Source organism: Diachasmimorpha longicaudata, chromosome 5 (genome assembly GCF_034640455.1).
Source record: "Diachasmimorpha longicaudata isolate KC_UGA_2023 chromosome 5, iyDiaLong2, whole genome shotgun sequence".
Classification (NCBI taxonomy): domain Eukaryota; kingdom Metazoa; phylum Arthropoda; class Insecta; order Hymenoptera; family Braconidae; genus Diachasmimorpha; species Diachasmimorpha longicaudata.
The window spans coordinates 6,654,025-6,673,675 of record NC_087229.1 but is presented as its reverse complement, the minus strand read 5'-3'; the positions used below and the strand labels follow the sequence as shown (position 1 = coordinate 6,673,675).

The window sequence follows — 19,651 nt, the reverse complement described above, 5'->3', positions numbered from 1 at the left end:
GTGATTAGGGCTTTTGAATAACTTTTTAAGTTGAAAGAATGAGAATTGGAGGGATTTGGCGTTGATGGCTTGGCAAAGACGCCGGTTGGCGAGTGATGTTTTTTGGAGGTGTTTGTAGCTGTTGGTGAGCGTTGTTTTTCCGGGAAATCAGTGAAAATTTATGATTTTTAGTCGTCATGACGTGTTGACATATAAGTGATAACAGCAGTTTCGGACGCTGATTAAGGTATCTGAATAACTTTTGAAGTTCAAAAAGTGAAATTTGGAGGGAAATGGTGGCTTGGCGTTGCTGAGGCGTTAATGGCGGCGTGGCGTTGCCGGCGCGTTGATGCCGGTTGGTGAGTGATATTTTTCGAAGTGCTTGTGGCCGTTGGTGAGGGTTGTTTTTCAGTGATATCAGTGAAAATTTATAATTTTGAGTTGTTCCGAAAGGTTGAAATGGGATAAGTGATAGCATCAGTTTCGTGCAGTGATTAGTGCTGGTGAAAAACTCCTGAAGTTCAACGAGTGAAAATTGGAGGGAAATAGCAGCTTGGCGTTGACGCCGGTTGGTGAGTGAAAATTTTCAAAGTGCCTGTGGCCGTTGGTGAGTGTTGTTTTTCAGTGATATCAGTGAAAATTTATAATTTTTAATTTTTGTGAAGGGTTGAAATGGGATAAGTGATAACATCAGTTTCGTGCAGTGGTTAGTGCTGGTGAAACACTTTTGAAGTCCAAAGAGTGAAAATTGGAGGGAAATGGCGGTTTGGCGTTGATGCCGGTTGGTGAGTGATATTTTTCAAGGAACTCAGTAGAATTTGATTTTTAGTAGTTGTAGAGAGTAGAAATACGACAGTTAATGATTTTCAAAAGTTTTGAAAATTGGGAGGGGAAGCGATAATAACTGAGAGAAGTGGTGAATGGAACCCTATCATCAGATTAAATTAGTCCGAAAGAGTATTCGGGGAAGGGAAATTCCCCCTGAGGATCACCCTAATCTTTTAGAGGTTTTTTACCTTTAAAGCTGAAGTTATCACCTTATAATTACCGATTAACTGTTGTTTTAATAAATTTTCGACTTCAATCATCTATCACTTACTAGGGTAAAAAGAAGAAAAACTCGGGAAATTTTGTTGGAAATTTATTTTAAAAAGTTAAGTACACATTCGGTGTCTATAAATATTCTCTTACAAGTTATGGAGGCAAGATGCAAGGCACATGATACACCACTAAAATTAACGAAGTCAAAAAAAAATGTTTATGTACAATGTCCCTCAACTCCATTGCACTGCAAGCCTCTCCATAAATTCCAATTTCAACCCCATCGGTTTCAGACACGTAATATTTACATATCCGTAAACCGTCGCGCCCGCAAATCATCAATTTTATTAATTTCAATTTAATAACACTAAATAGACCATAAAAAAATACAATTTTACAAATTTTATATACAGTTTGTCCCCTCAATCCTTCATCATTGAAAAACGTAGTTAATATTTGATAAAGAATCTTATGTTGCACAACCAAAAGTATCACCTCCAAAATTTATAATCAGGCACTTAATTCACCGGTATCGCCCCAAACCAGTGTTTCTCAAAATCAAATTATAATCATTTTAAACGTAGTAATTAGGCCTACGACTACATGAAAAATGAGTCAATACTGTTAGCTAAAGCGGCAATATGGCTTCTAACAATCTATTGAGAAAAAAAAAACATCTTGAAAATCTAACGCAAGCAGCAAAGTTCCTCCTTCGATAATACTCCAGAGTGATGGGTTTGACATTCTCGAAAAAAAAATGATCATGGAGTCTACAGTACTATTTACATAGGGAGGAACATATCTTACGATTTTATAATTAATCTCATGTAGTTGATTGATCTCCCAGAGCTGCCTACAGGGTTTTGAGGATCATTCAAATAACCGTTAATAATCTATAAAAACAAGTCTTCTGTTGTGTCATTGTTGAACTTTGAGTCATAAATCTCTCGGTTTATCATGAATAAATAGTAGAATGGCTTATTGTACGATGAATTATTGAATTCAGACATGATGATCACTGGATCCAAGTGTTCCGGATGATGCATCACTCCGGACAGCATGAGAATTCGGTCCACTGCCAGCTGGTAGCTCGTTAGCACTGGTGTTGTTGTTCTGGCCATTAACGAAAGACGTCATCTCCATCGATGAATATTGTCCGCTCTGTTCAGAAACATGCGTGTTGTGTTGTTGTTTCGTTCGCTGATTTACTCAGATCTAGTAGAGGGAGGCGTGTATGCATAGTAACGTATCGTGTGTAACGTGTTGTCGTGTTTTATTTTTCTTTTTTTTTTTTTTTTTTATTTTATTGGAGAAAATTTTAAGAGAGAATTCAAAGCTCGAGGAAGAGAGTTGTCAAAAGCTGGAGAGAGTCATCTCGGGTGAATTATAATTTTTAGCAGAGAAGTGAAGCGGGTCTTGTTAGGATTGACTCTCGGGTTTTGAATATTTTTTCAGCGATATGAGATTACGAACCTTAGGCAGAGAATTCATGTTATTCGTTGCTTGAGTTGTCTCTGATGTGTCGAGAACAGCTAGGGGATTCGATGTTATGTTGATCTTTGAGTCCGTGATTCCACCGTTCAATACTCGACCATTCGTCATGTGTTTTCCTGATTAATCGATTCATTAGTCATTAGTTGGGTTGAAAAAGATTTCGTCATAAAATTCTTTAACTCACCTTGATTCTGGGATGCATCTCGGTTTTGTTTAATACTGCTTCTCTTATAAATAACAACAATGGCCCCCATGACCCCCAAGAGAGTTGCTCCCCCGAGTGCTCCACCGATAATCGCATAAAGGCTACCGTTCTGTCCACTCCCAGTGCTCTGGGGCACATTATCGGGAATAGTCTGCTCGACCCTCGGTGGTTCCGTCACTGCCTTCAGTGTCTTCTCCCTGATAATCTTGGAGAACTCAGACGCTGCACCTACCGAGAAGCTCTGCACCTTAAACTCATAAGTCGTGTCCGGCTGTAGATGGGAAATTGTGATGTTCGTTGAGTTCTTCCCCTCGACAGTAGTCTTGATGTAATCACCAGCGGTTGTTGAGGCCCGATGATTCACGTAGAACCCATCAATGTCCACGGATCTGTCCGGATTCTGCCATATGAGGAGAACCCTGTCAGCTCCTAGAGCTTCAGTATTCGTCAACAAGGGAATTGGCATTTTGTTCGTGTCGAAGCCCTCCATCTTCGTCAGATGAAATTTAACTGAGTTGGGGCTCAATTTATTATCGTTGTTGGAATAAACAGCTGCTATTCGGAAACGGTAGAAGCTATTGGTCTGGAGATCAGTAACTTCGAAGGATCTCACGTGATTCGCAATTTCCATGTTTGCGGTCATCCACTTGGACTGTTTTCCACTGGCTTTTGATCCAAACTCTTTGTACTGGACCTTGAAGAATTGGATGGGGAGGCCAGTGTTCTCTGGTACCGACCAGCGTACCATCACTGAGACGTCCGAGAGTCGGGTCACATTGGGTTGATTTGGAGGGACCAGAACAGTTCCTCTTCGGTGTCCCTCCTTACTCTTCCTCTTACCACCCATTCTTGTGTGCTTGTGCACACCACCGGGTATACCGTGGCTCTCGGGCTTCGAGTGATCCCCACTACCTCCAGGATGCTGCTTAGGATTCACCCGGAGAAGATTGTAACCAGAATGGGAGCCGTACTCGTTGGAAGCGACACACTGGACGATACCAGCGTGTTTCTTCTCGACAGATGATACGAAGAGGGTCGAGCCTTTGCTCTCGATGTTGGGACTTCTCTGGAGGGGCTCGCCATTTATCAACCATTCTATGGTGGGCTCTGGTTGACCAGACGTTCCACAAGAGAGCTCGAGCTCACCTCCTTCCGAAAATGTTGACGCCTTTGGACCGCGTGTCACTCGGGGAGCTTCAACGACCTTGAGAATAATCACAGATTCAATTTTGTGGGCGTTTGAGGTCCACATACAGTGGTATTCCCCTCGATCCTGAGGTTGAACATTAATCAGAACTAATCCTGAAGGTGTATATTGAAATCCAAAGGGTAGATTGCCTGCCAGCCTCGACCAGGTGACTTTTGGTATAGGATATGCTGCACCAAAACACTCGAGGGTAACGTTTCTACCTCGCATAATTTTGTACTCAGTCTGTGGTTGTTTAACAAAAAATGGAGGGACCATTCTCTCGTCCTTATGAATATTAAGTTTTGTCTTGTGATTACTTCGGACTGTCTGGGTGGCAATGTCGTTGTAGGCTGCACAGTGGTAACTCCCGGAATCTAATGGTTGAGCGTTCTCCAGAACTATTGTTTTACCTCCCACTAGATTCGTGGATTTTATGGGGATGTTGTCTTTGAAAAATTGAACTGTTGAATCGGGGGAGGAAAAGGGAACGGGACAGGTTATGGGAACTGTGTTGCCAGATGGGACCATTATCTCTAGATCTGATTTATCGGTAAATTGGTCAATCTTCGCTAGGCTCAGGCGACCTGAATCTGAAGCGAGTCCACTTGTACCTGAAATAGATCGATTGGGGGTTAGATGGAAATGGAAATAGATTCACCAGGGGAATAGATAGTCTCATATGAAGAAATTAATTTGCTGGGATAACTGCATTCGAAAATATATATGATCTTGCAAAAACTCTATTATAAATACTAAAAAAAAATGTAGAGCCGTTCAAGGGCATGTGCAGTCTAATCTCATAATTAAATTGAATCGTTATTACAAAGACTTGTCGCTTCCTCCAACGGGGAAGTGACAAGTCTTTGTCTCGGGGTTAAATTCCGGTCTACACAATCAATTATTGTCGCTAGATATTTCTTATAAACTCATATGGAGAATCATCCTAGTTCCTCTGAGAGTTACTCATAAATCTTGTCTAACAATATCCTATGACGTCGTCTAAGAAATGGAATGCTATATAAACTACCATCTTCGGTAGATAGCTAAGCAACCTCGTTAACAGCTGTTAAATCCTTCTATCAGTGTATGTTATCTTTTGAGCAGATATTGCTTAGAGTGAGTGGAACATGAATGCTTCGCAGTAAAGTAAGAATTTCATGACTTCAATGATTTGTTTTTGTATTGTAGAAAGGGGAACATGACTGTAAATTTAAACCCAGTGAAACGTGAATATACTTTCAATTTTAAATTTAATGTCAATTCAGAATAGGGAAAATTTGAGAGCTTCTTTTGATTCCAATTTCAAAAATTTTCTAATAGTGCAGAAGATCAATGATCTCTTGTGAGAGATATTAATTTTTCGACTGAAGGAATCTCAGCGGGATATCAAATATTTTTTTCTTCGTATGAGTGAAAGAAAGGGAGGCAACTGACCATAATATGCGATGCATCTGTAGTCTCCAGCTTTTGAGGGGTCATCAAAGTTGACAACAAGCTTGGAAGTCTTCCTAACACCCGGGTTTGCATTGGGATTTGGCAAAGGAGACCAGCGATTGGAGTTTAGGGGGCGGTGACGCCATGTGAATTTATCTGCTGCGAGGTTCAGGCTGCACTCGAAATCCACTACATCGCCTACAGGCGCTGCTAGGGGCTGGGGATGGCGCGTAAACTGCATCCCAAGTTCTTGGCGAGGACCTGTTTGGGAGAAGATGATTAATTGAGGGGAAATGACTCGGAAATTTTCGTCGTCGGATAATTTTCGATGGTTCAGACAAGGGGCTCCGTGGAGAAATCCATCGGCGGGAAGAAAGATTCTCTGAACTGTGGAAAATCATGAAATCGATTTTTCTATTCATCGATTGTTCTTTAAAAGTTTGTCGGTCATTCCCTTGAATTGTTTTGCGGACACCTTTAAGGGGAAGCGGTTCGAGAGGTTTTGTCATAAGGATTTGTTTGTAGAAAATTTCGTAGACTATCAAAAAGATCTTTTAATATTTGTTCCCGGAGGTAGCTGTTCTCGGAGAATTTGCAAAATAACGGAATAGGTTTTTTTCATCTTCGACTGGCTTTCTTCATATGTTCATTCGGAATGAGAGAATTTTTTTTCTTATTAATCTCGCGTTCGTTGATATCATTGGAGCTAAATCCCGGTAGCGACCTAGATTTTTTCCAAATAACAGGCTTCATTTCTCTCGATTAATTTCCTGTTCTTCATTAACATTTACAATTGAGGACAATATAATCATATATTTACCTGAGGCATTCGAACCATCGAAAATGAGGAAGAGAAGCGCCAGTGCGCTGTGCAGGGTCAACGATATTCGTAGCATCTTGACACATTCTGTAAAAAAAAAAACATACCTGAGTTGAATTACAGAAGACAAAACAGTTAAATGAGTTTGCGTTACGTGAATTCATGTCAAATCACCGTGCGCCCAATGGAATTTAACTTTAGTCTGAGACCAGAGACGAAGTGAAGAGAGACATGAGGACACTTTGCCAGTTCATGGATGTAGAAATAGACAGTCGCATTCCGCAAATATTTTTCTTTTCTCCCATTGCAATGTACTCTTGTTATAAAATTGATCATTTTTTATTAGTCAGTTAATTGTACACAACGCAAACCTGACTGTCAGATTGCTTTGATGGTTATTACTATTAAGCTTATAGCCATATTGGGTATGGAATAGTGTTTCGCTTGGAGCGAACGGTTTTAACACCCACGTGCCATGGGTAATAACTACGTTGTAAAAGCGTTATACCCATCTGAGAAATATTACAAGGGGGGGAAAAGGAGAATTGTACATTTTTATTGGGCGATGGGTGGCACACGCGTAGGCTGGCCCATTCATAGATCTCCCAGCGTCAATCTCACATTTTCCATGTTCAACCACCCACATTTATTATTTTTATTATTTCACTAAACCCCAAACATTTCAAAACTTTGAAGTTTACCTCTTACTCCAGGGAGTGAAAATTGAATTCCTTGATTTGAAATTTTTAACATTCTATTTTCTCATTCGTGATTATTGTGTTGGGTTGTAATTCATGTCCTGCATGATTTACAGTAGCTGCCGGAATACAAATATGATCATAATGTTTGTAAGACGAAAAATTACCTGATGAGGAAAATGAAAGATTTTGAAATTTTTTTTGACATTTCAACGTAAAAGTTTATTTATTCAGTGGGAAGATAATAAAATAGCACTTAGAATTGAATAAACAAATCGACAACCAAAGAATCAATATTGGGATCCGGATAATTATCACTTATTTCCATTAATACTTCACATTCAATGTAAAATGCTTTAGAGTGAAAGTTTTTTCTTTTGAAATTCAAATTTTTTTCACCAATGAATTTATTCACGTATCGTAATCTCGTGTGTGCATTCAATGAAGACGTATTGCATCTTAATAACTTCATCATCGATGTTGAAAGTCTTTTTTCAATGCCGTAACAAGGTAATCAGCCAAATAAATTCTTTGGAAATATCTGAGATGAAGGGATTATTTTATTCGCGAAGTGAAAGTGGTTTCGTTGAAACAAATAAATGAGTTTATCAGCATGAAACATTGTCTTGAAAATATGCTACAACAGAAGAATATTTTCAAAAATTGGTGATATGTAAATTAAAGTATTTTACATCATTCAAACCCCTCATGCCTCTGGTGGCTCATAAAAATCGTTGATTCTGGTCGAACCAGACCCATTTATTCCCCCCCATTCCCCCTCGAGAAGGAAAAAAAATTTTTATCGTCAACAGGTGAGAAGATGGCCAACGTGAGATTCGCTCTCTCCCTGTTTCGTACTTCTTTGATCGCGTTCGATGCGCGCTTTGGTCCTCGGTTCGGGTCGCTCGCGTAAATATGAAACGAGTCGAATTCCGGAGCAGGGATCGTCAACCTCAGACTAGTTTTCGGGAAGGTAGCCATGTTGCCACTTGGACCACATTTTTTTTTTTATCTCAAGAGGACTGCGGAATTCCGCAGGGGGTACAATTCATGTTTAATCTGGAATAAGAAGGATAAAAAGCTAAAAATACTTGTACTCGGGATTGCGAGGACAGAATAAACCTGAGACACTCGTGTTTACATTCTGGGTATTGAATCTTTATCGGAGACCAAGGGGAATCGAGATTATTTCTCCGTCTTGTCTTACAGAACTCGGGGACAAAAAGGAGAACAGAATTGCAGGGGAAAAGAAATTAAAAAGCCAGTAAGAATCTCGGGAATTCAACGTATCGTATAAAGTGCAGCAGCCCTTCCCCTGATCCCGGGTAATTTCAATGATCGAATCAGATCCGGAAGTGGAATCTTCTCAACTCCATCATTGTTATCGTATTGCCCCCAACCCCCCTCCAGTTCCGGTCTCCCACGGATCTCAAACCACACTAGAAGCACCTTAATAACAACCTCACATCCCAAAACACTCGGATCACGCAAGCGCAATTGCCCCCCTCTCCCCCTCTATCCAAAGCGCGAAAAACTCTCGAAAATTTAATTCATTCATACAACAATAGGTGCACCCCTCTAGGTGTTTGCAGGTGTTAGAGGGGTTGTCCATCCCTTTCACCTGATTTCCCCTCAGTAAAAAAAAGCCCCTCAAAAACTGAATTAATCGTTTTCATGAATACAATAATAACTTACCCTTTTACGTCGAACCAGTGCGGTTTATTCCCTTTGACCAGAAAATAAAAACAACACAAATTCAATCACTGGGATGCACTCGTGCTCGAGAGATCAATCCATTTTCAACATTTTTAGCCGTTATTTCCCGCTTTATTGCACTTTTGGGGGGATAATCTTCAGCTTGTCCACTCAATTATTTGGCACTTTGGTGAAGTACATCGGTTTTGATTGGGGATAAGTGTAGTTTTAGGGGTAGAGGGGAGTAAATTTGGGATATTTTACGATAATGCTTTGCTACGCGCGGCGTCCACTCTGGCGTGTGCAGTGGCGTCTGGCGGTGCGGATTGCTGGAATGCAGACTGACGGGTTTCGTTGCCGCGCCACAGGAGGCGAGCTCGACTGTCCCTGCCTTTTGCCTTTGGACTTCTATTCTCGATTGAAGGCCCGGGTTCGGCTTTTATGGTACCCCACGGGCATGACGTCACAGTTGTACCACGTGACCGGGGATTAAAGGTTTTCGAGGTCGAATGAGGTTCTCAGGGGGGTATTTCCTTCCTGTGGTGGTGGATTTTATTTTGGTTTCAAAACCCGAGGGGGTTGTGATTTAAGGGTTTTTGGATGTAGGGGGTGGGAGAGCTGGTGATTGGGACAGAGGGAGATGCGAGGAATTGGAGGAGTTTCATTGGCTATGGAGAACCAATGGGTTATCCGCAATCACCCGCGTCCTTCAATTTCCTGGGACGTTACTCCTGGCGCCGGCTATGGTATTCAAGTTGAATACAGATTGCCGAGGGGGTCTTTTTGAGTTGGAGATATTAGTGGTGATTTTGCAGGCTGGTCTCGTAGGGTTATTGCGCAGTTGGTGATATAATAGGATGTGACGGGGACACTCCTTTTGGGGAGGACGGTGAGGATCGGATGAAACTGGGTTTGTGGAGTTTGAGATTGATTTTGAGAGATTTATGTGGGGTAAGAGCACGAGGAGTTTAGGATTCAACAGATGGTTGCGCGGTTTTTGAATAGAAATTTTTAGATTGTTGGATTGGATGGGTTTTCGGGAGAGAGGGATCAATGATCATCTTCAGAGGAATCTCCGTTGATAAATGTTTCGGGACTATAAATATAAAAATAATAAAAAGGGCGTACGTTTCGTGTGGTCTGTGCAAACATTTGTTGAGCAGTAGATGTTCCATTCTGTCATGATTTAACTATTCAAAATTGCAATGTGTCCATTTAATTCTGCGTTTGGCAAAAAAGTCCACAAAGGAATGGTTGGAAACAAAATCTCGGCATAACATAGTTTAAATGATGCTGGTTGTCCATTAATTTTTTAAATTTTTTTATTGAATTTTTTTTTTAATAAAACAATTTAATAATTAAATCCATAAAAGCCCGTGCATAATAAAAATCCATTTCGGTTAATTTCGTTGAAGTCATTGGATTCTATTCCAAGAACATTTTTGTTTTTTTGTCAGCTAAAAAAATGTTTTTTTCGAAAAATGGTAATATTCTCATGTAAGGATCTAAAAATGACGAGTATCTACAATTTAGAGGTGAACAAAATTAGGTAAATCAATGATAAATAAAAACGCCAACAAAATTAATAATAAATACAGTGATGTTTAGTATCGTTTAGATAAAGTTCTGTTTTCGATAATTACAGCCTAAAATATTACACTCAAAGTTGTAGATAAGCAAGGCCAAAAACTTAACAAACATTTTACAATGTGATTCGTTTAGAAATTAAAAATATAATATAATAATAATAAATGTAGTTGTAATTAACCAATAATTACGCCAACAGAATAGCATTTTTTACGGAAAATTGTACAATATACATAAGTCTATGTATAATATATAACACTATAATGCTACAAGTTATCAGAAAGAAAATTAAAAATAATGGGGAATTGGTGTTTTTTTTCTCGTAATAAGTTTCGTTCTCCAATTTTCATTATTATTAATTATCAATAACTTTTTCTTCATTCGGTTTGGCACAATGTCATAGCAACTGAAGCAAATGAAACACCGTGTGGCATTTTGATTGTCCGTGGCTGGGTGAATCGCTTTCATATATATTTATATTCTCTGCATTGTTTTTTTCTTTTTTCACGCGGTTTTTTTTTCACTAATAACTCCTTATCGAGGGAGCAATCACTTGGAAAAAAATTGAACACTGGCTTTCAGAGAGTCCGGGAAATGTTTAAAATTTTATAAGGATTTTGAAAAATTTTGAGGGATTAGCATGTACACAGTTTGAATTCGAAAGCCGAAAATAAAAGGCAAAAATTGCACCACGGTTAACATCAATAAAGTATTTTGAGTTTGTGCTTCATAGGCAGTAGTATTGATCATAATCACCTAAAAAATGGCAAAGTAATACAGGGTGGTATAAAAAAAAAGCTACTTCCAAATTAGAAAAGAGATTACCATGTAGAAATAATCTTTAGAAAAAAGAATTATATATTCAATACGAAAATTCACGTCAGGACCAAAATTTGCGATAAATAGTCCCCTACAAATTACCAATCACCTATCCCTGACATTTCAATCCTTATTTTTTTAACCAGTGTACCAGCCCACAATGCACAAAATTCCATTAGTGATAACTCCCTCACCCTTTCCCATACAATTGTTGAAATGAAAATATTCACTGCTCGCCTCACGTTACCCTACGTTGAACGCAACAAATTGAACATTGCCGGCGAGCCCAAGTACAATCGTCAATCTATTGAAATATTTACCTTGAAAAATATCAAGAGATCAACGATCACTGAGTTTACAAGATTTTTTTATCATACATATATATAATTCCTTTCATTATTTATACTATACACGTCTCCTCGTTCATCGGACAATAAATTGAGTTCACTTGAAAAAGTACCGGCCGACTAGAGTATTTCATCCGATATCAGATATTACTGGTATATTGCTTGAGTTTTCTTTTGCTTTAGTATTTTCATTTCTGTCTTACGTTAGACTATGTCACTAATTATTAAAATTTTGTATTTTATCATTTGGTAATTGTTGATTACCATTGACTTAACTGTTAGCACTACTGATGTTCTAGCGATAGTGATAATAAACATTGTGGACCGAGCCCGAGTGCGATGGGCTTGGTTATTCCCTACTCAATTAGTTTAGAATAAGCTATTATGGAAGAACAAACCTTCAGCCGCAGCAAACAGACTTATTCTACGAACAAAAAAAAAATTGATATTTTTTCAATATCAATGTGATGTGTTGAATTTTTCCTCCATATTTTTTTTTCGAGATTACTGTGCTTTAGTGTAGCAGAAGAATATAATAATCATCACTGATTTATTCACATCGTCGTTAAAATTTTAATTCACGGAAAATCAGTATGCCTAGATGAAAATTTAAATATTTATTAAACAATAAATAAGACTGTTAAAACTGCTACTGTGCTCGCGTGCATTGCAATGATAATGCTGAGCGTTCAGAATTGAATAAATTTTTTATCGTGATTCTAATAACTACACATCAGCGACCAAGTTAGGAAGAGCTTTAGTTATATCACGCGGGTCAGAGACCTGTAAAAATATACCCCTCTCTCCTCAAAATCTGACAATTTTTTCTTCTCTCATTCTCACTATTGTACATGTAGAAGATAACTGATGGGATGGGCGAATTTTTTTCGCAAAAGTAATTGCACTATTTTCCTCTCTCTCTCTCTTTGAAATTACCTTCGCGCTCATGAATGTCAACTCGATATTAATATTCCGGATTTTTTTTTGCATCAATTCTGCGAATGAAATGAAGGAAACAAATCGTTTTAAAGAGCGAGTGAATGAGTTGGAACGAATTGAGAAAAAAGAGAAACGTGATGAGGTGCGATTACTTTGAGCGTATCCACTGTGGTAATTCAATTCTACGTTGTACAGTAACAGTTGAGAATTATTATTTCTTCAACTGGAAAAACTCTCGCTCGAAGTGAAGTAGAAAAAGGCAAAAAATTATACAACTCTTCTCTCAATTCATTGTTATTATTTTTCTCTTGCTCGTGCACCTTTTATTCTCATCCCGCCGTTGGACTGTGTTTCTCGGCGTCTCATTACTGCGCAATTGCTCGGTGGTATTTGCTGCATATAATTTTTTTTTTCATTTTTTTTTTTGTTATTTTTGCGTCGTTATTTTCTTTTCAAATATATTATTTAAATTTTCTTCTCTATTCGAATATTATAATTTTCATCCTCTTTGTCAATTGTATATATCTATACATATCTACAGAAGGGAAACTAATATAGAACTCTATTTATAATTAGTTAAACTCTCTATGAATTAATATGTATAATTCCTCACAACAGGTCTAACAAGACTCCTCAATTTTGCATTATCATCGGTTTTCGAAATTTCACTTGCCGCCTTTTTGAGACGACATTATTGATTCTCCAATTTACAATTTACACCTCGGATTAAATTAATTACCGTCAGACGCTGCTCGTGTCAAACTAATTAATTTCGTTTTATTGTTTCTTTTTTGTAATTCAGTGCTGCCAAACTATTTGGCATGATCAATTATTTCACTCCTAATTGGTTAACTTAAATTTTTAATTTCTTTTTACATCTCCCTCTGTATCATTGCTCACGAGAAAAATACGACTTTGGCCACTTATGTCGGGGGAGAATCAGGATTATTGAAAACGATTGACGGAAAATAATGAACAATCACTAACCCTTGACCTGTTTGAGATACCTGTTTGTGTCACCCCACTCTCGCCAACGCCGCCGTCTCTTGTCAGGAAGACTCGAGTAGTCGTTTGTAGTGGTGCGTCTTTTTGATTTTGGGGGGGACGAGTGATTCGATGATTTTGGGGGTGGTGAGGGCGATGGGGGTGGCGGGGTGGTAGTCTGGTGTGCCAGAGGGCTCATCTCGTGGTGATTAAGACGGGGACTTGTGGCGTTGTGGGACAGGGCAACACCTGCAAGGTTGAGGAGGGCATCAGCACCCTCTGCGATCTTTCGTTGCTCGTCCACGTCAGTTATTGAGTCCTCCAAGGAGCTTGTGGACCTTTTGCTGAAGTATACAGATAGATACAGTAGATTTTTTTTTTACAATTTTAGCAATGTAACGATTGTAGTAAGACAACGACAATCATTATTTTCCAAAAAAAGCGATATATCGAATGCAAAAAATCTTCTGACGTTTTTTCTTAAACTCAGAATGTCTCTCCACATTTATAAAGTAATGAGTGAAATTCTTTATTTACCTGTCGGTTTTGGCTGAAGTGATGCAACTGTACGTGTGATCCTCACTCGAACTTCTTGTAATCACTGGCACTAATTTCTCTGGCTCAATTGTTTGCTTTCGCTTTCGATCTACACATATATAACAAACCTATGAAGAATGTTCAGGTGAATGATGATAATTGTAGATGATATTATCGCATTACCTTTGTTGTGGTTAAGAATAATGGGTCCGTGTTTGAATGAGAGCATGGCGACAGCAGCTGCGTCAACATCACTGTCGAATTCAAGGTCTGGGCTGTCGGTGATGTTGCTCGATGCTAGCCTCTTCGATAGGTACGGAAAAAGTATGGGATCTGGTAATCTTGTGTTTGTGGTTTTCTTCGGTATTTTGTCGGGTGACGAGAGATTTTGAGCAGTTGGGGGTGGAAAAGGCGCTCGGGAGAGAGCCTGCAGGAGATTCGGACGATATTGGTCATCCACCATCCACAACGATCCCTTTCCCAAATTCTGTAAAAAAAAAATAATAGCTCAGCAATAATCAATAAATCAGTGCCTTCTCATGTGACACGTATTTTTCCTTTTTTTTTTGCTATTCTTTGCTTTCTGATGAACATGATAGGTTAGACAGCTAAATAAAATAAATTACCGGTGCCTTTTCCACTTTTCTGAAGCACTTATTGAGACTCAGATTATGTCTGACTGAATTTTTCCACCCGGTGGGTGCATTCTTGAAGTAAGGAAAGTGATCGAGTATCCAGGCGTAGACTTCCTTTACTGGCAGTGCCTTGACTGGGCTGTCCTCAATAGCCATGAATATCAGACATGAAAATGAGTATGGTGGTTTGCTATTTCTATGCAAATGTGGATCGTAGGGTATATGGGTCGGATGCTTATTGCGATTCGACACCGGTAGATTATTAAAACTCAACGATATCTTGACTTGATTGCTCGGTTGAGGTGGATACGTCAATTTTCCGGATTCTGGGTAGAGCGACGCTGTTTTCTCGTAGTTTTTTCCTGAACTGATATAACTCTGGCTCTTTCCATTCATCGAAGCCTTTCCATTGCTCTCTGTATACATTAACAAACAATTAATTAAGTTATTTAAAAGTGAAGAGGTAAAATGGTCTACATCGATTTTGATTGACCCAAACAAACAAAATAATTCAATTGTTTGGAAAAAATAATAAATCACCTGGATAGTATCCATCATCCAAACTCGAAACAGAATTCGTGTTCTCCGATAATTCTGCGCTGTCTCCATCGCAAATATTATTGTTATTATTCAAAATATTTTCATCTTTGATAACTTTACTGGGACTTGATATTTCAAGTCCCTTCAGCAAATTCTGCTGATGTAACCACGCTAACGAAGTAAGATCATCATCCTGACTGTGTTTACCCGTTGGCGCTCCCTCACAAACCCCTTTTGCCCCGGATGGATTGTTATCATCAACAACAACATCCACGGTGTCTCCAGGACTTCCCTCACCAAATTCACTGGCGTTATCACCCTCCTTGAGTGTCAATGCAGCATCGCCAATGTCAAGGACACGCGTAACGGTGAGACCACACGCTGTCTCCATTCCGGAACTGTCGGGCCTATCGGGTGCCATTATTTGTATTTTTTACTGCAATTGTATCGTTTAACGCCTTTGTGACACGTCGCCGGTCGCACCGGTCTCTGCAATTCATAGGGAAATTGATTAGATAATATTTTATTGTTTGAAAAACTAATAGTGGAAATAATTCGAAAAATAAAATTCTGATATTATGAGGGTGTCTATATACGTTGGAAGTTCTCATACTTTCGGAGCTAGAAGGCAATAGTTCTAATCGTTGTTTGGATTTATTTAAAATTTTGGAAAATCTCTTCGTTTATTTTAAATCACAATTCGGAGAATATCGTTCAATATAATATCATGCTTCAAATGTAGAGAATCATGGCTCAGAATGTTCATTCTAATGGCCCAAAATCGAAGTTAAAAGATGATTAGGATGACTGTATTAGTTAATTTCATTTTTATGATTACTGTTAGAAATTTTGAATTTTTCATGAATTTCTCCCAAAGTCAGCTTTGTAATAGTTTCTCTATATTCATTCAAAAGCATTCAGATAAAAATTTTACGATTACCATGTTATCAAAATACAATCTTAAAATTGTGTGGAAAAAGAAGGGTATGATAAACTTCATCATACAAGGCGCAAAGCATTTTTTTGAGGAACGTAGATAGTACAATTGAGAAATTGATATTTTTGAAATTATTATTCCTTGTTATTTTGTTTACCCGATGAAAGTAGAAGTTTGAGGTCATTTCTCAACTTCATTCGAGGTCTTAATGAGATTCTTATGGGTTAATAAGTGATGTGACACACGAAATTCATGTTGATTAAATACTTTGGTAAATGATAAATTTCTAAAACTATTAATCTCATGCAATATCGAAATGGAAAAGAGAATCAGAACAACTTGTACGACTCATAAAAAATCGAGAAGGAAGGACAAGCCCAATTAGGAGTATTCATTGAGTTTTATCATTTTATTTAATTAATTATCAGGACAAAGTCCAATTAAAATTTTTTTATTTGATGGGATTTCAATAATTTTCTTTGCCTAACAAAAGTCAAGTATTTGTGTTAATTTTTGACTTCATTCGATATATTAATGAGGTCTTAACGAACGGTTAATGAAGTCATTCCAAATTTAAACCTTATGCAATATTAAAATTTTAAAAAGGCATGGGAATATTCATCAAGGTTCAGAACACAACTGCATTAAAATCTGCTGAATTATGAATTTTCACCAGGTCTTTCAATCTCAAGGGGTACTAGAATTTCTTGATATTTCAACTATTTCACAAGTGTACGAAAATTCGTCTCAGATGTACTGAAAAAAATTCCTGGTTTTCCCACTGAAATTTCCGGTGCTGACACTTGAGTTTTTTTCAAGTCCATGAAAAAAAAAAAGTCCATGTTACATGTACCGCCGTAATTTTTCTTCAACTTTTTTCTACATTTCCGGACCAAAAATATCTGATTCAAAAATATTTCTCCGAGGATCATTTTGAGCCGTATTATTTGACAGAATAAACCTCCCCCGAATAGAGAAAATCTCATGACCATCATCGCATCACTAATAATTCATGAAACTCATGGTAACTGATAACCCAATCCCCCCTCCCCCCTCCAACTAGAATAAATCGTGGAAATTGTTACCACCTAGAATATCATTCGGCACACACGTAAAGTCTCCCGTCTAAAAATACAAAAGCACGATGCGCCCATGAAAGAGTAAAAGAAACATAAAAAAAAAGGAGAGGAACAAGTCGAAGATGAAGAGTTCTTGGTGTGTCGTTGCCGGAAATAGAATCACCAAGTAGTGACGATTGTTAGACTGAGTACGTTACCCCAAAATGTATCACCTCTTCTGCCTCACCTATTCCCCAACTGTTCCCGTATTTTTTACCATTCATTTTCACTCCGGTTATTTTCCCACCCGCGCCAACGCCTGATTTGTTCGTTGGGCAGTAAAAAAAAAAAAGTAAATCGCAAAGTTCGTTTATGCGTGTCAGCACGTGTTACCATGGTAACGTGTTACCCCGCTTACGCTAGTATAGGGTCTCATGTCTACCTCAAGGTCTTGTCCCTGCGATGTCTCGTCGATTTTCTATTTTCCATTATCAAAATACAATTCTGAGAGATGAAATTAACGCAGTAATTGGGGCCAAAGGGAATGGGGGGAGGAGGGGGACGGATGGGTGGGTGGGTAAGTGGAGATCTGGGACATCTTTTCATTGCGGAAATGACAGTTTGAGGTACTACTCATCATCTCTATCAACATTTTCTCTAATTTGCTAAACGATGCATGGGGAGGCGTCAACGATAGCGTCCTCACGCTTCTAGAAATTGTATTCGCGGCCATAGAGAGATGCTGTTGCCAAGCAACTGCACCACCAACCGGCTCACGAGGTGCCTTAGCAACACACATTCTCCCCACCTCATGGTATCACGGGATATGTGCGAGAGACGACTATGAATGTACGTAGGAATTATTATGCTGCAACAAAACCTGACGCGAATATATAAAAATGATAATACATAGCTCAATCGATATTCGTATGCATTTTGCGACGATTTTATAGGGATTTTCGATTTAAATTCCACCTGATTCATTGTCGCCTCGTACCCGGTGCACCAATTGCGTCATTTGTTTATCCTCTCGATGGATACAAAATGGCTACGTTGCACTCATTTAATTGTGTCAATCGTTCATTTGTGGAATGTATAGATATTGGGTGTTTGATGGGTCGCAAATGTTTTTTTTTTCGCGATTGAGAGACTTTTTTTTTTTTTTGAAAAACACCTCAGCCATTGTTGCACTCGATGGAGTATAACCACGTTGCACCGATTAATGTACGTCTTACGGACGACGAAAGATGGCGTAGGAATTTTTCAGCGTCCACACATTCCGAATAAAACACTAAAATGCGCATACGACTCAGCTCTTTAAATTTTGAATTATTTTTTTGTCCTTTTTGGATGTTTGGGGGATCGAATGACTCTGATTATTTGAGGATCATTGGCCGTTTCGAGGATTTCTAATTATAATTAACCCAGGGAATGAAGAATGTTAAACATTCTGTAGCAATACCATTTGTTTTCATTCTTCAAAATCACATTATTATCGATGATAACAGAGTTATTCCCGGGAAAATGACTGGATAAAAATCAATTATTATTACGAAAACTGATAAATCATCGGGAGAGCACAGGAGTATGTCGGGTTTACTTGTTGAATTCAAATATGGAGTTGATAATGATTACGAAACTCGAGCAAGCATGAAAATGGCCACGGCATCACTTGCACACGAGTTTTTTTTTTTTAAGACGCGTTCGACGTTGGCCAAATGGACATTGGGATGAATCGCGAGCCATCAGGGGAACAATTTAATCCACAAAAAAAAAATGAGAGCAAAGGAATGGAGATGACCAAGTTATTGTATCAACAAGGATAACCATATTTTCAGGAATTCGTATTGTCCACTTATTTACATGTCGACCCGGATTCAATCATCATTATTATCACGATTTATTGCTCGATAAATGAGTACACGGGGGGCGGTGAAATCACCAGGGGTTACACGTTTACGGGGGGGTGAGGATTTTTTCAACTGGGCCACAGATAATCGCGTTTTATTAACACCTTTGGACTATCGGGATTTAAAACAAATTGTTGATTTGTGGTTTAATGATGTTTTCAACATTTTTTTCAACACTTGACACATATTGAGGTATTTGTACATTATTACGTATCACTAATGCACGATCAACTATGCCACTTACGTGTTAACGGGCGAGACAGACGATGTCCTTAGCGATTTTCACGGAGAGCATTGCAAGCACACTCTACACAACACCCAGCTGATCGGGACGCCATGTTGTGACGTCAGAGTATAACACGGTTTGGAATTGTGGTTGGTCCAGGGATTTGAGGGGTTGGGGATTGACAACGTTGATAGGTGTGTGGAGGCGGAATGATGATGGGAAAGAGCCAGTGGAAGAGCTCGTGGAGCTGGGGCGCGCTGATAGGAATTATTTGAATGGGACAAGAGCCCTCGGGTTTTACGGGGAAAACGCAATGTCATTGTGGAGATTGGAACCTGATGCAGGATTTATCGTGGGGGTGGTAGGGGGTTTTAATCGTAGGTCGATCATCTGGGTTCCGGGAAAGTCTTTTGATCGGATTTTGCTTGTACAGTTTTGATGCAATTGATAGGGAGACACCAATTGGATAGTTCAGTAATTGTCCTTGAGACAAGTAACATTGATGCAAGGATTTAATTGGTGTTAAGAAGCCTGGGGAAAGGAAGTGCAGGAGTCCAGGATTTTCATAGGGGACTGA

The 19,651-nt window shown here is 38.8% G+C and overlaps 2 protein-coding genes across 8 annotated transcripts; both read right to left on the bottom strand.

Annotated features, from left to right (window-relative positions):
* Positions 1-1,104: 1,104 nt before the first annotated feature.
* LOC135163003 (interference hedgehog-like) lies at positions 1,105-9,085 on the bottom strand. Of its 3 annotated transcripts, none has more exons than XM_064122070.1 (6): positions 8,556-9,082; positions 6,163-6,249; positions 5,343-5,603; positions 2,699-4,519; positions 2,494-2,630; positions 1,105-2,181 (listed from the first exon to the last, which is right to left on the bottom strand). In XM_064122070.1, the coding sequence occupies exons 2-6, from the start codon at positions 6,236-6,238 to the stop codon at positions 2,023-2,025; spliced, it is 2,454 nt and encodes an 817-aa protein (XP_063978140.1). In that variant the 5' UTR covers positions 6,239-6,249; positions 8,556-9,082; the 3' UTR covers positions 1,105-2,022. The 3 variants fall into 3 exon arrangements, with proteins under 3 accessions (XP_063978140.1, XP_063978141.1, XP_063978143.1); XM_064122071.1 differs by lacking the exon at positions 8,556-9,082 and adding an exon at positions 6,337-6,659; XM_064122073.1 differs by having other exon boundaries at positions 2,039-2,235; positions 8,556-9,085.
* Positions 9,086-9,859: 774 nt separating this feature from the next.
* Positions 9,860-19,192, bottom strand: LOC135163004 (forkhead box protein N3-like). 5 transcript variants are annotated; one of them, XM_064122074.1, is made up of 6 exons: positions 19,093-19,192; positions 14,944-15,432; positions 14,395-14,819; positions 13,952-14,255; positions 13,769-13,877; positions 9,860-13,575 (listed from the first exon to the last, which is right to left on the bottom strand). In XM_064122074.1, exons 2-6 carry the CDS (start codon positions 15,362-15,364, stop codon positions 13,230-13,232), a joined length of 1,605 nt encoding a protein of 534 aa, XP_063978144.1. In that variant the 5' UTR covers positions 15,365-15,432; positions 19,093-19,192; the 3' UTR covers positions 9,860-13,229. The 5 variants fall into 5 exon arrangements, with proteins under 5 accessions (XP_063978144.1, XP_063978148.1, XP_063978147.1 ...); XM_064122078.1 differs by lacking the exon at positions 19,093-19,192 and adding an exon at positions 18,953-18,974; XM_064122077.1 differs by lacking the exon at positions 19,093-19,192 and adding an exon at positions 18,766-18,900.
* Positions 19,193-19,651: the final 459 nt, after the last annotated feature.